Source organism: Rhinolophus ferrumequinum, chromosome 19 (genome assembly GCF_004115265.2).
Source record: "Rhinolophus ferrumequinum isolate MPI-CBG mRhiFer1 chromosome 19, mRhiFer1_v1.p, whole genome shotgun sequence".
NCBI lineage: Eukaryota > Metazoa > Chordata > Mammalia > Chiroptera > Rhinolophidae > Rhinolophus > Rhinolophus ferrumequinum.
Genome location: NC_046302.1, coordinates 2,958,976 through 2,978,051, shown reverse-complemented (window position 1 = coordinate 2,978,051; position 19,076 = coordinate 2,958,976). Strand labels below are relative to the sequence as shown.

The 19,076-nt window shown below is 39.3% G+C and overlaps 1 protein-coding gene and 1 pseudogene across 3 annotated transcripts in view; one reads left to right on the top strand and one right to left on the bottom strand.

Annotated features, from left to right (window-relative positions):
• The window catches only part of TXNRD3 (thioredoxin reductase 3), a 60,537-nt gene extending 47,411 nt beyond the window's left edge, over positions 1-13,126 (bottom strand). Inside the window, exon 1 of one of the 3 annotated variants that reach the window (XM_033087691.1) lies at positions 12,684-13,126. In XM_033087691.1, the coding sequence (XP_032943582.1) occupies positions 12,684-12,722 (39 nt within the window). In that variant the 5' untranslated portion in view covers positions 12,723-13,126. Of the gene's footprint in view, positions 1-12,327; positions 12,347-12,465; positions 12,586-12,683 lie in introns of those variants that run through there. The other 2 variants (XM_033087692.1, XM_033087693.1) reach the window with 2 other exon arrangements.
• Positions 199-3,389, top strand: LOC117038649 (nucleophosmin-like; annotated as a pseudogene).
• Positions 13,127-19,076: the final 5,950 nt, after the last annotated feature.

The following is a 19,076-nucleotide window of genomic DNA, read 5'->3' as shown; positions in this document are numbered from 1 at the left end:
GCAGATTTTGGTGGTCAGCAATTAAGAGGAGGTTGGTAGCTCCATGAGAGCAACAAGCTAACCTGCAAGTCAGCAACTTGACCAGAGAATACCAGGAAAAGCATTAGCTAAGAATAGTCCTCCTAGGGGCAGAATAAGCTTCAAACTTGCCTCAAAACCTATCCCTGCAAAGGGGCCCAGATTTAATTGGATAAGAGTATGGAACAATTTACATTCCGGGGCATTGTCAAACACAATAGCACAACCAGCCCGCAATTAGTGGAGCCAAACATCCGGGTATGATACCAACAGAGACAAAACAAAGAACAAAAACAACTTAACACGGTCAACAACAGACCTGCTAAAATCCCTGTCATCCCAGGGTGACTATGCAGATACCAAGGCTGGACCCTCTGAGGAGTGACATCTTTGGGTGGAAATAAACTTCCCTAAAATAATCCACCCAACTTATTATAAGGAAATAAAGAAGCAAACCAAAAGCCACAGAGAAGGACAGGTCCAGTATCTATCTGGACTTGCTATAATAGTATTACCTACAATGTCCAGGTTTCAACAAGAAATTACCAGACATACAAAGAAACAGGTAAGCGGATCTATGCATAGGGGAAAAAGCAGGCAAGAGATACTACCTCTCAGAGGGCCCAGATATCATACAGAATAAACAAAGTAGCATTGTAAATATGTTCAAAGAATTAAAGAAAACTATGTTTGAAGAAATGAAGGAAGGTATGATGATAATGTCTAATTCAATAGAGAATATCAGTATAAAGATAGAAATGATAAAAAACAACCAAATGGACATTATGAAGTTGAAAAGTACAATAACTAAAATTAAAAGTTCACTGGAGTGTCTTAACAGTTGATTTGAACTGGCAGAAGAAAGAATTAACAAACTTGGGAGACAGATCAACAGAGATGCAACCTGAAGAGAGAGAGAAAAAAGAAAAACGGATACAGTCTCAGAGAAACATGGAACACCATTAAGCACAACAACAGATGTAATTTGTAACACTGATAACATAAGAAGGGGCACAACTGTAAGAGAGTATAGAGTTTTTGTATGTGATGGAAGTTAAATTGGTATCAGTTTAAATTTATTTTATCTTTAGGATGTTATATGTAATCCCCATGGTAACCACAAAAACATCTAGCAAATATTCACAAAAGGAAATGAGAAGGGAATCAAAAAAATGTAACTACAAAGAATCAACTAAACACAAAGGAAGACAGTAAGAGAGGAAATGAGGGGCAAAAAACTATAAGATATACAGAAAACAAATTTTAAAATGGAAAACGGAAGTCCTTCCCTAACAATACTTTAAATGTAAATAGATTAAACGACCCAATCAAAAGACATAGATTGGTAGAATGTATTAAAAAAACAGGATCCAACATTATGCTGTCTAGAAGAGATTCATTTTTGAGCTAAGGACACACATAGGTTGAAAGTGAAAACACAAAAAAGATACTATGCTAAGAGTAACCAAAAGAGAGCAGGCATGGCTATATTGATATAAGACAAAATAGATTTTAAGTCAAACTGTTATAAGAGACTAAAAAGGACATTATGTATTTATAAAAGGGTCAATATTCCCAGAAGACACAAGAATTATAAAAATATATCCATCAAAAATCAGAGCTACAAATATATGAAGGAAACACTGACCAAACTGAAGAAACTGACATAATTACAATTATAGCAGGACATTTAAATAGTCCACTTTCAAAAATGGTAGAACCACCAGGCAAAAGATCAATAAAGAACTAGAGGAGTAGAAGAACACTACAAACCAACTGTACCTAACGGACATATTACATAACAACCCACCCAACAAAAGCAGAATACACATTTTTCTCAAGTACACCTGGAACATTCTCCAGGATAGACCATATGCTAGGCCACAAAACAAGTCTTTTTCTTTTTTTTAACAACAGAACAAGCCTTTTAATTGTTTTTATTACTCAAAAAAGCTTCATTTTTTTTTTATTTAGCTTCCTGACTCTGTGCTTGCGCCTTCAACACTTTCACAATAATTTTCTGCTCCTTGATAAGGAAAGCACACTTGATCCTGTCATGGACACATTTAGCACACATGAATCTACCACAGGCCCTGCTGACATGTTTTTCATTTTAGACAACCTCATTAGAACTTCAGAACTCACAGCACAAACTCTGCGAAGTCGGGCTGCACACACGCCACATGCAGATTTTGGTGCTTTCCCAACCTTCTTGGTATAAAGGTAAACAATTCTATTACCAGGGGTTCAGGAATGGTATGTCAAATGCTGGACCATTCTGAATGCCTGTAGACACCGTCCCTGGAAAAGCAAACAAGTCTCAATAAAAAGACTGAAAAGACTGAAATCATACAAAGTATCTTCTCTTATCACAGAAGAATGAAACGAGAAATCAACAGCAGAAAGAAAACTAGAAAATTCACAAATACAGTCATGTGCCGCTAAATGACAGGGATACATTCTAAGAAATGAGTCTTTAAGCCATTTCACCACCCCGTGAAAGATTTGACGGACATGGACATGAGCCCCCTGAGGCCCCAGAACTATCTTTTCAGTTATGAACTAAAGCCCACCTTATCAATTTAAGGTGGATAATGATGAAAATGAGATCATTACCAATTATCCTTAAGAACAGTCAGTCTAGAAGCTGGTACAAAGGATGAATTGTACATTGTTGAAGTAGAGGTAATGAATTATGAAGGCAGTCCAATTACAGTAACCCTGGCAATTTTGAAAATGTCTGCATAGCCAATAATTTCCCTTGTGGACATTAAAATACCAACACCTGTGGTCTTATGGTTAAAGTGTGGTTCAGGGCCTATACATATTAGTGGACAGCACTTTGTAGCTGTGGAGGAAGATGCCATCAGAAGATGACGAGGAGGAGGATGTGAAACTCCTTCGTGTATCTGGAAAGCATTCTGCCCCTGGAAGTGGTAGCAAGGTTCCACAGAAAAAAAGTAAAACTTGCTGCTGCTGAAGGTGACTATGAAAATGATGACGACGACAATGATAAGGATGATTGTGATGAGGAGGAAGCTAAAGAAAAAGCTCCAGTACAGAAATCTGTATGATACTCCAGCCAAAAATGCACAAAAACGAAACCAAAATGGAAAAGACTCAAAGCCATCAACACCAAGATCAAAAGGTCCAGACCCTATGAAAAACAGGAAAAAACTCCTGAAACACCGAAAGGACCTAGTTCTGTAGAAGACATTAAAGCAAAAATGCAAGTAAGTATAGAAAAAGGTGGTTCTCTTCTCAAAGTGAAAGCCAAGTTTATCAATCATGTGAAGAAATGCTTCCAGATAACTTACCAGGGAGGCTATTCAAGATCTCTAGCAGTGGAGGAAGTCTCTTTAAGAAAATAGTTTAAATAGTTTGTTAAAATTTTCCATCGTACTTCATTTCTGGAAGTTGATACCTAAACCTGTCCTTTCCATAACATAGAGTGAGAACTTTCCCTACCGTGTCTGATAAATGTTGTCCAGGTTCCATTGCCAAGAATGTGTTGTCCAAAATGCCTGTTGAGTTCTTAAAGATGGAACTCCATCCTTTGGCTGGTTTTAAGTATGTATGGAATGTTATGACAGGACATAGTAGTAGCAGTGGGGGTCAGACAAATGGAAATGGTGGAGAGACAAAAACATGTGCAATAAACTCAATATTTTAATAACAAAGACCTTAAATCAAAAATTTAACTTTACACCTTAAGGAACTAGAAAGAGAACGTAACTAAACTCAAAGCTAGCAATAGAGAGGAAATTAAATAAAGACTAGGGCACAAATGAACAAAATAGAGAACAGAAAAATCATACAGAAAATCAACAAAACCAAGAGTTGCTTCTTTGGAAAAAATCTACCTATACTGACTAAGAAAAAAATAGAGAAGACTCAAATAACTAAAACCAGAAATGAAAGAGGGACCATTACTACTGTTTTTACGTAAATAAAAAGGATTACAAGAGTATTATGAACAACTGTACAGTAACAAAGTGCATAATCCACATGAAATGTATAAATTCCTAGAAACACACAACCCACTAAGACTGAATCATGAATAGAGAATGTGAATCAACCTATAACTAGTAAGGAGACTGAATCAGTAATCAAAAGCCTCCCAACAAAAAAAGTCCAGGACCAGTTGGCTTCACTGATCAATTCTACCAAACATATAAAGAAGAATGAACACCAATCCTCCTCAAACTCTTCCAAACAAATTGAAGAGAGAACACTTCTAAACTCACCCTATGAGGCTACCATTACCCTGAACCAAAGCCAGCCAAAGATACTGAAAGAAATCTACAGACCAATATCTCTGATGACTATGACGTAAAAATCCACAATAAAATACTAGCAATACAAATTCAACAGCATATTAAAATAATCATACACAATGACCAAGTGGGATTTATCACTAAAATGCAAGGGTGTTTAACACACAAACATAATGTAACATACCACATTAACAGAATGAAGGGGGGAGAAAAACCCCATGAGTATCTCAATGCATGCAGAAAAAGCATTTAAGAAAATTCAACATCTTTTATTAAAAACACTCAACAAACTAAGAACAGAAGTAAACTCCTCAACACACTAAAGACCAAATACGAAAAGCCAACAACTAACATCATACTTGATGGTGAAAGGGTCTTCTCCAAGATTAAGAACAAGATAAAGATGCCCACTTTCACTATTTCTGTTCAACATAGGACTGGAAGTCCTAGCCAGAGAATTAAGGCAAGATAAGAAAAGAAAGGCATCCAAATTGGAAAGGCATTTCCAAGTTGGAAAAGAAGTAAAATTACCTCTGTTCACTGCTAACGTGATGCTATGTACAAAACCCTAAGATTGTTAACTAATAAACAAATTCAGCAAAGTTGTAAGATACAAAATGAATAAACAAAAATCAGTTACTTTTCTACTAACAATGAATAATCCAAAAAAAGAAGTTAAGAGAAGAATTCTACTTACAATAGCATGAAGAAGAATATTTAGAAATAAACTTTTGTACACTGAAAAGATTTGTACACAAAGATTTGTACACTGAAAAACTACAAAATGTTGCTGAAAGAATTAAAGAAGATACCAATAGGTGGAAAGAAAATCCCGTGGTCATGGATTAGAAGACTTAATATTGTTAAAATGCCAATTATTACTCAAAGCGATCTACAGATTCTTTCTAATCTCTATTAGAATCCCCAAAACAGATTTTGAATAGAAAAACCCATTCTAAAATTCATATGGAATCTCAAGAGAACCCGAATAGCCAAAAATCTTGAAAAAGAAGAACAAAGTTGGAGGTCTCACATTTCCTAATTTCAGAACTTGCAACAGAGCAAACAGGGTGGTACTGGCATAAAGATAGACATAGATCAATAGAAGAGAACAGAGAGCCCAGAAATAAAGGCTCACATATCAGGTCAAGTGAGTTTGGACAATGGTGCCAAGGCCAATGGGGAAAGGACAGTCTTTTCAACAAATGGTGATGAGAAAACTGGATGGATATCCACATACAGAAGACTAAAGTTAAATCCTTACCCAATACCATATACAAAAATTAACTCAAAATGGATCAAATATGTAAAGGTGGGAGCTAAAACTATAAAACTCTAAGAATAGGCCAAAACTTCACAACATTGGATCTGGCAATGACTTTTTTGATATGACACCAAAGGCACAAGTAACAAAAGAAAACAGAGAAGTTGGACATCATAAAAATTAAAAACTTTTGAGCATCAAAGGAAACTGAATTATCAACTGAATAAAAAGCATCAACTGAATAAAAAAGCAACCCCAGAATTGGATAGAATATTTGCAAACCACGTATCTCATAAGGGATTCATATACAGAATATATAAAGAACTCCTAAACCTCAACAACAAAAATATAACCCAATTAAAAAATTGTCAAAACAATTGAAATGACATTTCTGTAAGGAAGATATTAGCCACTAACAAATGGCAAATAAGGACATGAAAAGATACTCACCATCACTAGCCATCAGAGCAATAATAAAACTACAGAGATACCATTTCATACCCATTTAGGATAGCTATTATCAAAACAAAAAATACAAAATAACAAGTGTTAACAGGGATGTGGAGAAACTGGAACTTTTACACACTGTTGGTGGAAATCTCAAAGAGTATGGCCACTGCAAAAAACGATATGATGATTCCTCAAAAAATTAAACATATATGATACAGCAATTCCACCATCAGGTATATACCAAAAACAATTGAAAAGACAGCCTCAAACAGATACCTGTACACATGTTCACAGCAGCAATACCCATAATTGCCAAAAGGTGGAAGCCACCTAAGTATTCATGAATGGATGAATGGATAAAGAACATGTAGTATATACATATATACAATGGAATATTATTCGGCCTTAAAATGGAAGAAATTCTCACACAGGCTACAAGATGGATAAGCCTTGAGGACAGTGAAATAAGCCTATCACAAAAAAACAAACATTGCATGATTGCACTTATACGAGGCAACTAAAGCAGTCAAATTCAGACAGACAGAAAGGAGAATGATGGTTTCCAGGGGCTGAGGAAGGGGGAATGGGGAAATACTGTTCAATGGATACAGGGAAGATAAAAAGAGTTCTGTGGATAGATAGTGGTGATAGTTGCAAAACAATGTAAATGTACTAATGCTACCGAACTTTAAAATGGTTAAAACAGTAAACTGAGTTAGGTTCATTTTACAACAGAAAAAAAGCTGATCAATGGAAGTATAAATTTTTAACCCAAAAATATATGAATCAGGATTGGGGAAACGTGGTTTAAAATTAACGTGGGGAAGAGGTTTAAAACAAAATCAGGACATTGTCTTCAATATTTAGTTTGGGCCATTATTTTATATCTGACTGTAATGGTAGTTTTCTGACTACTCTAGTTGCCTCCCCATGTAAACTAGTCTTTATACTACTGCCAGATTTCAAATCACAGGCCAGACACTTTCACTCCTCTTCTCAACAGTCTCAGGATATTACACCAGAGAAATGGCAGCGTGAGGTGAGCCTCTTGAAATCTCCCCTGGAATTTACAACAAATTGAACAACTGTAATTCCACAAAGGACTCCCTGTGCAGCAGACAGGCAAGACTAAGTGACGTGCAATTGGAATCATCTAAAGGTAGGCAAACTGGGCAAGCGGGGGAGGAGGGAAGGGAGAAGTGCAGAGACAGAGCTCCAAGTTTCCTGCATTCCAGAACTACTGCAGCCACGGGACAGGGGAGAATTCGGACTGCTAGCACTCCCCTTATGGCCCACAGTCCGCCTGAGGGATCAGTATATAACATGGCTGAACCTGATGCTCACAGCAGAGACCTCGGAGCAAAGACTGAGGGAAGGGTGAAAACGGCGGTTTTACTGCCAAGCAGAGGACGGAAGGTAGGCACAGAGCCTAGCTGATCCCTCCCTACCCTCCCAGTGCTAGAAACTGAACAGTAGCAGTATCAGAACAAAAGAACAGAATTATTTGCAGTTCTGAGAACTGCAGCCCTGCAGCCACTGACTCTTGGCCCAACTAGATCTGGTAAAGGGGAGTGAGCCTTGGGTAAAGCATCGGCTGTGCTGGTGGTTGCTGCCATCACTCAGAGCCACCTCTCACAACCCACCCTGCCCCTGCCCCCACCTACCTGTACAGATCCCTGAAGATGTAAACAGAGCGCTGAAACACACAGGCTCTGAAACTGGTGCAGGAAAAGCTTTAAAACTTCGGAAGCTCTTCACATCCCCCCACAGAGGTGGTGCCCTGAGACCCAGGTGACCTGCTCACAGAGAAGACCATCTTCCAGGGAACCCCCCTCCCCGACATTGTGTGAGAAGCCAAAACAGTGCAGAGAAAATATAACACTACAGCGTGAGAGAGAATAAAAGGCTGCAGTCGGAGAGAAAATAAAACATTCTACCAACACCTACTGGAAAGCAAAAGAAAGACCTCTTCCTATCAACCTGTTACAGAGCCCATTCCTGTAGATGCCTAGGAAGAGAAATAATAATTCATTAATTACCATGAATAACTAAGGTAACAAGACAGCTCAGAAAGAAAATGAAAAATCTCCAGAAAATGAACTTAAACAGATGGAAACATGATTTAAATGACAGAGAATTCAAGACTGCAGTTCTTAAAAAGTTCAACGAGATGCGAGAAAACACAGACAGGCAGTTTAATGAACTCAGAAAACAACCAAAAAACAAAAAGAAGATTTACCAAACAGATTGAAATTTTTAAAAAGAACCAAACAGAAGTTCTGGAGATTAAGAACTCATAAAAGAAACGAAGAATGAAATAGCCAGCTTAGGTAATAGAGCTGACCAGATAGAGGAAAGAATCAGTGAATCGAAGATAGAAATCTGGAAATGACACAGATGGAAGAAGAGAGATACTTGAGAGTTAAAAGAAATGAAAGAACTCTACAAGAACTTTTTGACTCCTTCAGAAAGAGCAATATGAAAATAATGGCCACACCAAAAGGAGAAGAAAGGGAGACGGGAACAGAGAGTATATTCAAATAAAGAGTCAATAGAAACTCCCCAAACTTGTGGAAAGAACTGGATCCTTGAATCCAAAAAGCAAATAGAACACCTAATTACCTCAATCCCAACAGGCCTTCTCCAAGGCACATTGTATTGAAGCTGTCTAAAATCAACGACAAAGAAAGAATCCTCAAGGCAGCCAGGGAAAAGAAGACGGTAACCTACAAAGGAAAGCCCATTAGGTTATCAGATTTTTTTTCAGCAGAAACTCAGCAAGCCAGGAGGAAGTGGAATCAAATATTCAAGCTATTGAAAGGAAAAATTATGAACCAAGAATAATATGTCCTGCAAAGATATCCTTTAGATATGAAGGAGGATAAAGATCTTTCTTCATATCCGTAAAGATGTATGTGCTCCGATGTTCACTGCAGCTTTATTTATGGTGGCCAAGCAAGGAAACAACCAAAGTGTCCTTCGATAGATGATGGGAGAAAGAAGATGTGGTATATATACACAATAGAATACTACTCTATCATAACAAAAGATGAAATAGCGCCATTTGCGACAACATGGATGGATTTTAAGATTATTATGCGAAGCGAAATAAGTCAGAGAGAAAAAGTTGAGAACCACATGATTTCACTGATATGTAGTATATAAAATCAACAAAGGAACAAGACAAACAAATGAAGAAACAAAAGCTCATTGTGCTCTCTTCGGCAGCACATATACTAAAAACTCATAGACACAGACAATAGTTTAGTGGTTACCAGAGGGTAAAAGGGGCGGGTGAGTGGCAGATGAGGGTAAAAGGGATCAAATATATGGTGATGGTAAGAGAACTGACTCTGGGTGGTGAACACACAATGTGATATATAGATGATGTATGACAGAATTGTACACCGGAAACCTATGTAACTTTGCTAACAATTGTCACCCCAATAAACTTTAAAAAAAAAAAAAAGTCTGAGATGACTTTTCTTTGCTTAAATCATTAAGTCCACATTTAACTGTATTTTAAGATCTCCTCAATATGACTTTGAAATTAAACTTCTAACCAATTTCCAATGTACTCTCCTAATTTCCTTTCATAAACCCTATGATCAACCCCACTATTTTTATTGCATCAGTTCCTGTCTTTGCTTACACTACTTCTTTAGCTAAATTATGTTCCTTACTACAGACATACAATTTATCTCTCAAGGACCAACTTAAATATCAGTTCCTTAAATTTGTCTGATTCCCCCATAGGAGCAATTATTTTTGTCTCTCATTCCCACTGCATTTGTTTTCCACAGGCACTTCTTTCTCTACTTGAAAGCTGGTTGGTTACAGCTCAATTAGACCATGAGTTCTTAGGAGGCAAGACCACAGTTTATTCATTTTTGTGACCCTACAACACCAAGCACCCAGTAACACTTGTTAAATGACATCAGTGGCCCAATCAAGAAACAAACCTCTCTACATGGCTCTGTAAGGACATAGGTGGAATGTGGTATCCAATGTGGGGTGATAAATTTAAGAGTTTCATGGTCAAACTACTTCACAATAGAATTAGTGAAGAGTCACGTGTAAAGATAGGTGATATGAGCACATAAGACAGTCGGCTGCATGGCCAGGCAAGAAAAATGCTCAGGGAAAATACTGAAAGATCTATCATCTAAGTAAAAGCAGGGTTCTTAATTCCGCACACTGGAGCAACACTCACCTCCAAAAGTGAGTAAATGTTTCAGGGAGACAGATTTTGGCTCAGTTTTTTAAAAATTTCAAATAAGAGCTATCCAGTTATGTACTGAGACTCCAAGTAGTGGCCACATTACTGAAAGTGTTGATACACACAGAGTGAAAAACATTTGTCCTAAGATTTTCTGCATCGGCAAATCTAAGACCATTTTATTCATTCAATTCACATTACATGCTCCAGCCCACACTCTAGGTCCCAGTGATACAGCAGTGACTGGCATACTTCTGATCTCTTGGCCCTTTTATAAGCTCCAAAGGACAAATTTTAAACAATAGAGATAGAAGACAGAGCCTGGAAACAGACCAATGCATATATGAGAGCATTCAAATTAGTGTGGAAAGGATGAACTCTCCAATAAACAAAGCAGGGACAACTGATAAGCCATAAAGAAGAAAATGAACTGGATCCCCACTCACGTCATCAGTATCAAATCCAGGTGGAATAAAGAAGGTGAGTGTGAAAAGCACACTCTAAAATTTTCAGGAGCTAAAACAGGAGAGTATCTTTATGACCTTGGAGTAGAAACAGATTTCTTTAATAAGACAAAAAGCACAAACTGTAAAAGAAAAAGAAAGATAAATTCAACTACATTATACTTCCAAACTTCAGTTAGCCAAAAGATTCCATAAAGAGTATGAAAACAAAAACCAAATCTAGGAGATTTTCCAATACATATAACCAAAGGATTAGTATCCAAAAAACATAAAGAACACCTACAAATGAGAATAAAAATAAAACAAACTAATAGAGAAAAAAGCAAAAGACCTGAACGTTTCATAGAAGAGGAAATTCAAATGACCCATAAACATACGAAAAGATGTCCAACTTCCATAAGTGAAATGCAAATTTAAGACAAAATTAAATACTATTTCATAATTGCCAAAACGGCATTAAATATATCAACTGCTGGCAAGGATATGGAGCAAAGAGGAACTGTTATCCATTGCCAGTGGGAGAGTAAACTGATATAACCACTTGGAAAAACAGTTTGGCATCACCTAGTTAAGAAAGCAATCACACATCCTCTACAACTTCAGCTTCAAGGTATCTAAAGTAAATCTTGTATATGTGCACTGGGAGACATGTGCAAGAATAGGCATAGCTGTATTGCTTTTAAGAGCAAAATATAGAAACAGCAGAATCCATAAACTGTGGAATGATTCATTCTTGGGAATGTTACAGTAATGAAAATTAAACAACCACAGTTGCAGAAACTAACATACGTGAATCTATAAGACATAACTGTTGAGAAAAAAGTTCCAAGAGATTATATATACACACACACACGTATGATTCTACTTACATAAAGTATCAAAACAGGCCAAAAAGAGCAAAATGTTGTTTAAGAACATACATGTATTTGGTAAAACTGTAAAGAAAAGCAAGGAATTTTGGACAGTGGTGAAGTCTGGAGGGAGAAAGGAGAATGTAATCAGCGAGAGAAACATCCAAGGAGGCTTCCAGGGTACTAGTTTCTTTCTTTATTCTTTAAAATATATATACATGATATGCATATTTTATGAAACACTATATAAGGCAACATAAACTTGAAAATAAATTTGAAAAACATAGCCTATAATTTCAGGAACCTACCCAATAGTTTATACTTTTGCATATTCAACTTTCTGATAATACTAAAAACACTAAGAGTCCCTATCACACACAAAAAAGTCCCTATCTTCCAAATGTTCATTTCTAAGTGGGTACTATTTAAAGCCCAGAACAGATTTGCTCATAAAACCACTGGATTTCCAGTTAGCCCCCCAAAGTTCTGGTAGTTTGCATTATAGCTGAAATTACCCATTAACTCGTACCATCCTCACACCCTTCGTTATGTTCATTTCACAGTATGTGGAAACCAGGGTTCTGCGGGGTTCTGTAACTTGGTCAAGGTCACGCAGTTAGGAAACGGGATCTGACTCCAGCTTTAGTCTATTCCCAAGACACTCCTCGCACTACTTTTATCAGGCCAAAACTTTTTAGAAATATCTTTTATTCCTCCGGAAAAAATCTTGATAAATAAGCCAACATCAGGCTAACAGCCAGGAGGGAGTGGACGAGCGGTTTACCCCACAGGCCGCAGTCCCAAAACAAGTCGGAGGAGTATAGGCAGTGGGGGTTGCTCCGGGCTGCCGGGCCTGTGGCCGCCTCTCCCGCCTTGCCAAAGGCCTGAGCAAAGGGACCCGGCCCTGGATTCGTGTTACCACCTCAGGAACGGGTCCGAGTCCCGGCCTGCCAAGCGGTCGCTCGGCCTCCCAGCTGTGCGCCCGAGGGCAAAACGCGCAGCGCTGGGGCTGGAGGTCCCGGGAGGCAGGAGGGAGGGCCAGCAGGGCCCCAGAAGACCCCGCCTCCCCCAGGCTCCCACCGCCCCACCCCAATCGGGCCTGGACCCCGACCCCGCCTGCCCCGCCTCTGCCCCGCCTACCCGCGTGCTGTGCGGACAGTAACTCTTGCTGAAGATCATCACTCGGTTGTCCTCAATGAGGCCCAGGAGGCGGCGCCGTAGCTCCTCGCGGGCCTCAGCGGACGTGCAGCTGATTCCGGGGAACCACGGGCGGGCCCGGCGCCCCGGAGGCGACGACCCTGGCACGCCGCGGACGCTGCCCAGACGGCGGTTGGGTACGGCGCCCACCTTCACTGGCCCTGGCGCCGTCTGGGCCCGCGACGGCGGCGGCGGCGGTGGCGGCGGCTGCGCCAGGTTCTCGATGTCGCTTCCGGCCGGGCCGGGCCTGCTCAGACACGGATAAGCGGGCGGAGGCGCGGGGGCTGAGGTGTGGGGACTGTGGTTGGAAGGGGGAACCGCAAACGCTGCGCACACACCCCACACAGGTCGGCAAGACTCTCGCTCCCCTCGGCGCCGCCCCGCCCCCGCGCATGCGAACTAGGTCGTTGCCTGGCAGTTGCGCAGGAATCACCTACCCTTCGCAAAGGGGTGGGTGCAAAGCTGGGTACCCTACCCCTGCTTTGTGTACGCATCCCCGGACCACCCTGTCTCCGTGATGCCACCCAGGACTGCCCCCTGTGAAGGATTTTCCACCACGCCTTGTAATCTCCATCAGCACCCACAAGCCACCTTTAAATATATATTCTTCAATGAGGATAAATATCTAAACCATATAGAAATTGTGACTAAATAAAGCCATCTTTAGGAAAAATGTCTATTTTTTAAAAGTTCATTTCTCACAAACTAAATAAAATTACTACGTTCCCTATCGCCATGCAGTTTAAAAATGAGTTTCCTGGGTTGCTACTTTTTAGTCTCTACCCAATACATAGAATTCTGGAGGCACCTCTAACAATGGGACCTGAAATCATCTGTGCCAGACAGGAATCCTGTATCCGTTATTTGGGTGGGTGGGTAGGTGGAGGATCTCAGGGCTGAACCTGGTCACCGTGACTTACGGCCCACTTCGCTGTAACCACTGAATGAAACCCCGAATAAAGAAAGGGGCTCAACCACAAGACTGGAAGGCCTTGTCTAGTCCCTCTATCTCTTATGTGTCATCTCCTGACATGCTCTCTCCGGATAGTTGTACTTCAGCCACCCTGTGCCTCAGATATGTCAAACCCATTCCTGCCTTAGGGTCTTTGCATTTTCTGCTTCCTCAGCCAAGGAAGTTCTCCCTCCAGCAAGAAACCTATGGGGAGGCCCCAGGTGGGGAGAAACTGCTTTTGCCTTGTTAGTAGTAGTAGTGCCTTTGTTTTTTCTTGGAGTTCATTTTTCATTTTTTCCTATTTCTTAAGTTATACCTTTAATTCATTTATCTCTTCATTGTTTAAAAATAAATATTAACTAAAATAATATATGCTCACTACTTAAAAAAAACACTCAAGCAACACATAAAAGTAGAAAGGATAAAACTAAATATAAGATAATAATCATCCCAGTCTAGTAAAAGAAATTATTTTTAATGTATCACGACCATCATTCCAGATATCTCTGTAAACGTTTAAATAAATAGAAGTATAGAGAGAACTATACTTTTCTAAGATATGATCATGCTAATTTTAAAGTAAAATGTAAATTAAATTTTAAGAAAAAAAGCTAATGTGTAATTGTAGGAATTATTTATTCAGATATTTTTTTCCAGCGAAGATACTAGTTTCTCAAGATTTCTTAAAGAAAAATGATTATAAACAAGAAGACTAAGGTAATTAATTTTTAATAAGTTTCAGCTATGTTTTTACTTCTTGGTAAGAAAAATGAAGATATTAGAACACTTCCATTTTCTTCTATCTCTTCTTTTTACTCCTGAATTTTATTAACTATATTATTTTTACTCATGTTGTCAGGTTTATAACATTTTTTTGTATTCTGTGTCCCACTAAATCTCTCACAATAATTTAGTCTTTAAGTGGATATTTAAGTGGATTTGATGTCAAACACTAATCTCCTTGCCATGTCTTTTTTATTCCCGAATTTTAGAATTTGAATCACTTCATTGTTTGGCTTGAATTATCTCAAATATTTTTTCCAAAAATGACCATATAACCTAAGTTGGTCCACGAAGAGTGTAGCCCAGGATATTTGCCTGTGTGTGTGTGTGTGTGTGTGTGTGTGTGTGTGTGTGTGTGTGTAGTTAAAGGAAGAGAAACTCCTCAGACCAGATGCTAATAAGGAAATATTGTCTCCAGATGCTAGTAACAGTCATCCTCTGATCATGAGAAGAGACTGCTTTAGGTGAAATAAAGGTCCTGATAGCAATGATGAGAGAAAGAAGGAAATCAGGTCTTTGGGAGCTTCATTCAGCCACTGGACCAGATCTCACCTCAAAGCTGTCCTGCTGGACTATTGTGGTCCAATGTATTCACTTCATTATTTAAGCCAGCTTGAGTTGTGTTTTCTGTTATTAGCAATGAAAAGCATTCTAACAAATAAAAATATTTCAAGATTACGATTTTAGGTGCAGAAAAATTTATGACTTGTAATTTCTTTATGGATTATGTCCTTTATCATAAAATATCCTCCTTTGTCCTAGATAACTCTTCAGGTCTTAAATTCTATTTTTTCCCAAATATTACTGTGGCAAAAATCCACTTTCTTTTGTTGATATTTGTATACATATCATTTTTTTTGCTATTTTAGCCATTTTAAAAATAATTTTTACTTTTCAATTACAGATGACATACAATATTATATTAGTTTCAGATGTATAACAGTGATTAGACATTTATGTAACTTAGTGATCACTATGATAAATCTAGTACACATCTGACACCATACATAGTTATTACAATATTATTGATTATATTCCTTATGCTATACCCTACATCCCCATGACTACTGTGTAACAACTAATTTGTATTTCTTAATCCTTTCCCTTTTTCACCCATACCCCAAGCCTCTCCCATCTGGTAATCATCAAAGTGTTCTCTGTATCTATGAGTTTGTTTCTATTTTGTTTTGTTCATTTATTCTGTCCTTTAGGTTCCACATATAAGTGAAATCATATGGCATTTTTGTCTTTCTCTGTCTGACTTACTCAATAAGCACAATATCCTCTGGGTCCATCCATGTGATTTCAGATGACAAGATTTCATTCTTTTTTATGGCTGAGTAATATTCAATTGTATATATGTACCACCTCTTCTTTATCCATTTATCCATTGATGGACACTCAGATATGGAGGCATATCTTAGCTATTGTAAATAATGTTGGACTGAACATATGGATTGGCATATCCCTTCAAAGTAGTGTTTTGCGTTTCTTTGGATAAATACCCAGAAGTAGGATCACTGGGTCCTTTTTTGTCTCTTGTTATAGCCTTTGTTTTAAAGTCTATTTTGTCTAGGATAAGTATTGCTACCCCAGTTTTGTTTTTTTTGTTTTTTATTTCCATTTCCATGGAATATCTTTTTTCATTCCTTTCCTGTCAGTCTGTGTGCATATTTCAATCTGAACTGAGTCTCTTGTAGGCAGCATATGTAAAGTCTTGTTTTATTAATCAATCAGCTGCCCTATGTCTTTTGATTGGAGCATTTAATCTATTTATATTTAAAGTAATTGTTGATAGAAATGTAGTTATTACCATTTTATTATTTATAATTTTTATTTTTTTTTCCTTCTTCTTTTTAAAGAAGTCTCTCTAACATTCCTTGTAATACTGGTTTGGTGTTGATAAACTTCTTTAGCTTTTTCTTCTCTGGGAAACTATCTGTCCTTTGATTCTAAATGATAGCTTTGCTGGGTAGAGTAATCTTAGTTATAGGTCCTTGCTTTTCATCACTTTGACTATTTCCTACCACCCCCTTCTGGCCTGCAAAGTTTCAGTTGAGAAATCAGCTCATAGTTTTATGGGAGCTCTCTTTTAGGTAACTAGCTGCTTTTCTCTTGCTGCTTTTAAAGCTTTTTTCTTTGTCTTTAACCTTTGCCATTTTAATTATGATGTGTCTTGGTGTGGGCCTCTTTGCGTTCATTTTGTTTGGAATTGTCTGCACTTTCTGAGCTTGTATGTCTATTTCCATCACCAGGTTAGAAAAGTTTTCTGTCATTGTTTCTTCAAATAGGTTTTCAATTCCTTGCTCTCTCTTCCCCTTCTGATGCCCCTAAGATGCAAATGTTGGTACGCTTGATGTTGTCCCAGAGGCCCCTTAAACTATCCTCATTTTTCTGGATCGTTTTTTCTTTTTACTGTTCTGATTGGGTATTTTTTGCTACCTTATCTTCCAAGTCTCTTCGATTCTCTGCTTCATCTCATCTACTGTGATTCCCTCCAATGTATTCTTTACTTCAGTTATTGTATTCTTCCTTTGTGACTGGCACTTTTTTTATCTTTTCCATCTTTATTTATATGTTTACTATCTCTGTTTAAGTTCTCACTGAGATCACTGAGCATCCTTATAACCAGTATTTTGAACTCTGCATCTTGTAAATTGTTTATCTCCATTTTGTTTAGTTCTTTTTCTGGACCTTTGTTTTGTTCTTTCATTTGTGGCATGTTTATTTGTTTCCCCATTTTGGCCATCTCCCCAAAGGAGAGATGTAGGTTTCTATGTATTAGGTAAAGCTGCTGTGTCTTTTGGTCTTAATAGAGTGGCTATATGTAGTAGGTGTACTGTGGAGCCCAGTGGCACAGTCTCCCTGGTCACCTGACCCAGGTGTTCCAGGAGAGTCCCTTGTGTGGGTTGTGTGTGCCCTCCTGTTATAGTTGAGCCTTGATTGCTGTTTGCATGTCAATGAGAGGGATTGGCTCTTGGACTGATTCATTGTGGGACTGGCATGACTACACTGGAGGAGCTGTTGTAAGGGGCTGATTCTATGGAGCAGAATTCACTTTAGCAGGGCTCTGATCCCTGCGCAGAGTGCCCTTTGGGTGTGTCTTTTGTGGAGGTGGTTGGGTGATGCTCTGTCGTAGTCTGAAGCTAGCCACTGGATGTGTTGGTTCTAGAACTCGCTGGGAGGGGCTTTGTTGCAGTAAAAAGGTCAGCTATTGCCTGTGCCCTGGCTGGGGCCACTTGATATAACCTACAAAATGATCTGCAGATGGTTGCCTATTGTGCTGGGCTTGGAGGTGACGGGAGAGACTAAGCTGCAAACCGAGGCTGGCTGCCACTAGTGCCCAGCTTGGGGCTGCTTAACAAGAGATATTGGGCACGCTGCTTGTTTGGGTTTTGTGAACCTTTGAAAGATTTTAAGAAAGTGCACAGCATGAGCCAAGATACTATAGGGAAAAGCCACTGGAAGTGGCTTGCATGGGCCTGCAAGTCGGGTGGGGCAGAGTCTCAGGGAGTCACCAGGGTGGGGCAAATGGTGTTAGCCAGGTTGATAGAGATTCAGATATGGCGCCACATGCGTCTGCACACTGGGCTGGGGGAAGGTTCAACTTCTGCCAGCACTTTTCTCTGGGAAAAAGTTGCTCCTCAGCCCTCACTCTGAAGCCAGACAATTCAGTTCTTCACTGTAGTCCTGGGCAACTTTCAAACTGCTGCCCCAGCAGTGGAGCTCAGAGCGAATGAGTCTGTCCTGAGTAAATCCATACGGGGGCCCTTTAAGAAATATACCTGGTATTCTAGCCACCCTCCATTTCACTCAGCCACAGTCTCTATTGTTTTTCACAGCCAAGGAGGCATTCAGATCAACCCGGGAGCAGAGTATTGAAGGGGAGGCCCACTCTCCCCCTCCAACACAGGGAAGCAGCAGAGGGTCAGACTGAGGCACTCAAGGAAAGGAAGAGCTTGCCCGTCCCCCTTCTCTCCTGGAGTTGACCTTTCCAAAAACCAACAACGGAGGTTTTGGGGGTAATGGAAGTGCCTGCTCAGGCAGAAACTTAAAATTATGCAGCTGCTCCCCTGTTTATGGATGGAGATCTTAAGTCATCTGGTAACAGAGTTGCCTTATCTTTTGTGTTTCCTTAAGTTATATAAATGGACAGCAAGTCGGCACTGCTTTTTATTTTATTTTTTTTGAGAAAGGGTGTAAACAGACCTTTACTTTCTTTGGCTTAGAAATGTCTACACTTCCAAAGAGTCCTTAATATACAAAGCCAGGGAGGAGATGATGGCAGATTCATACAAAATCCACCAGACTGCTAGGAAAAGGGACTAGGGACTCTGAGCTCTCCTTTTATTGGAATGAGACCCCCTTCATAGAGATGGTGTGACATCCCTGAGGTCTCCCTGCAAGAAAGGGTGGCCACAGACCCAGAGGATTATTCTCTCCCAGTCTGGCTTGAGGGTGGCTTGCCCAGGCCGTGCCAGCCACAGTTTCCTGCCTGTAGTCTTTTCTGTTGCTGTGCATTCAACCTGGAGCCTAGGTGGGAGACGCTGCCTCTGTATAGCCCATGGGGTTCTTGAACATTTTGGGTGGCAAGGTTCCAA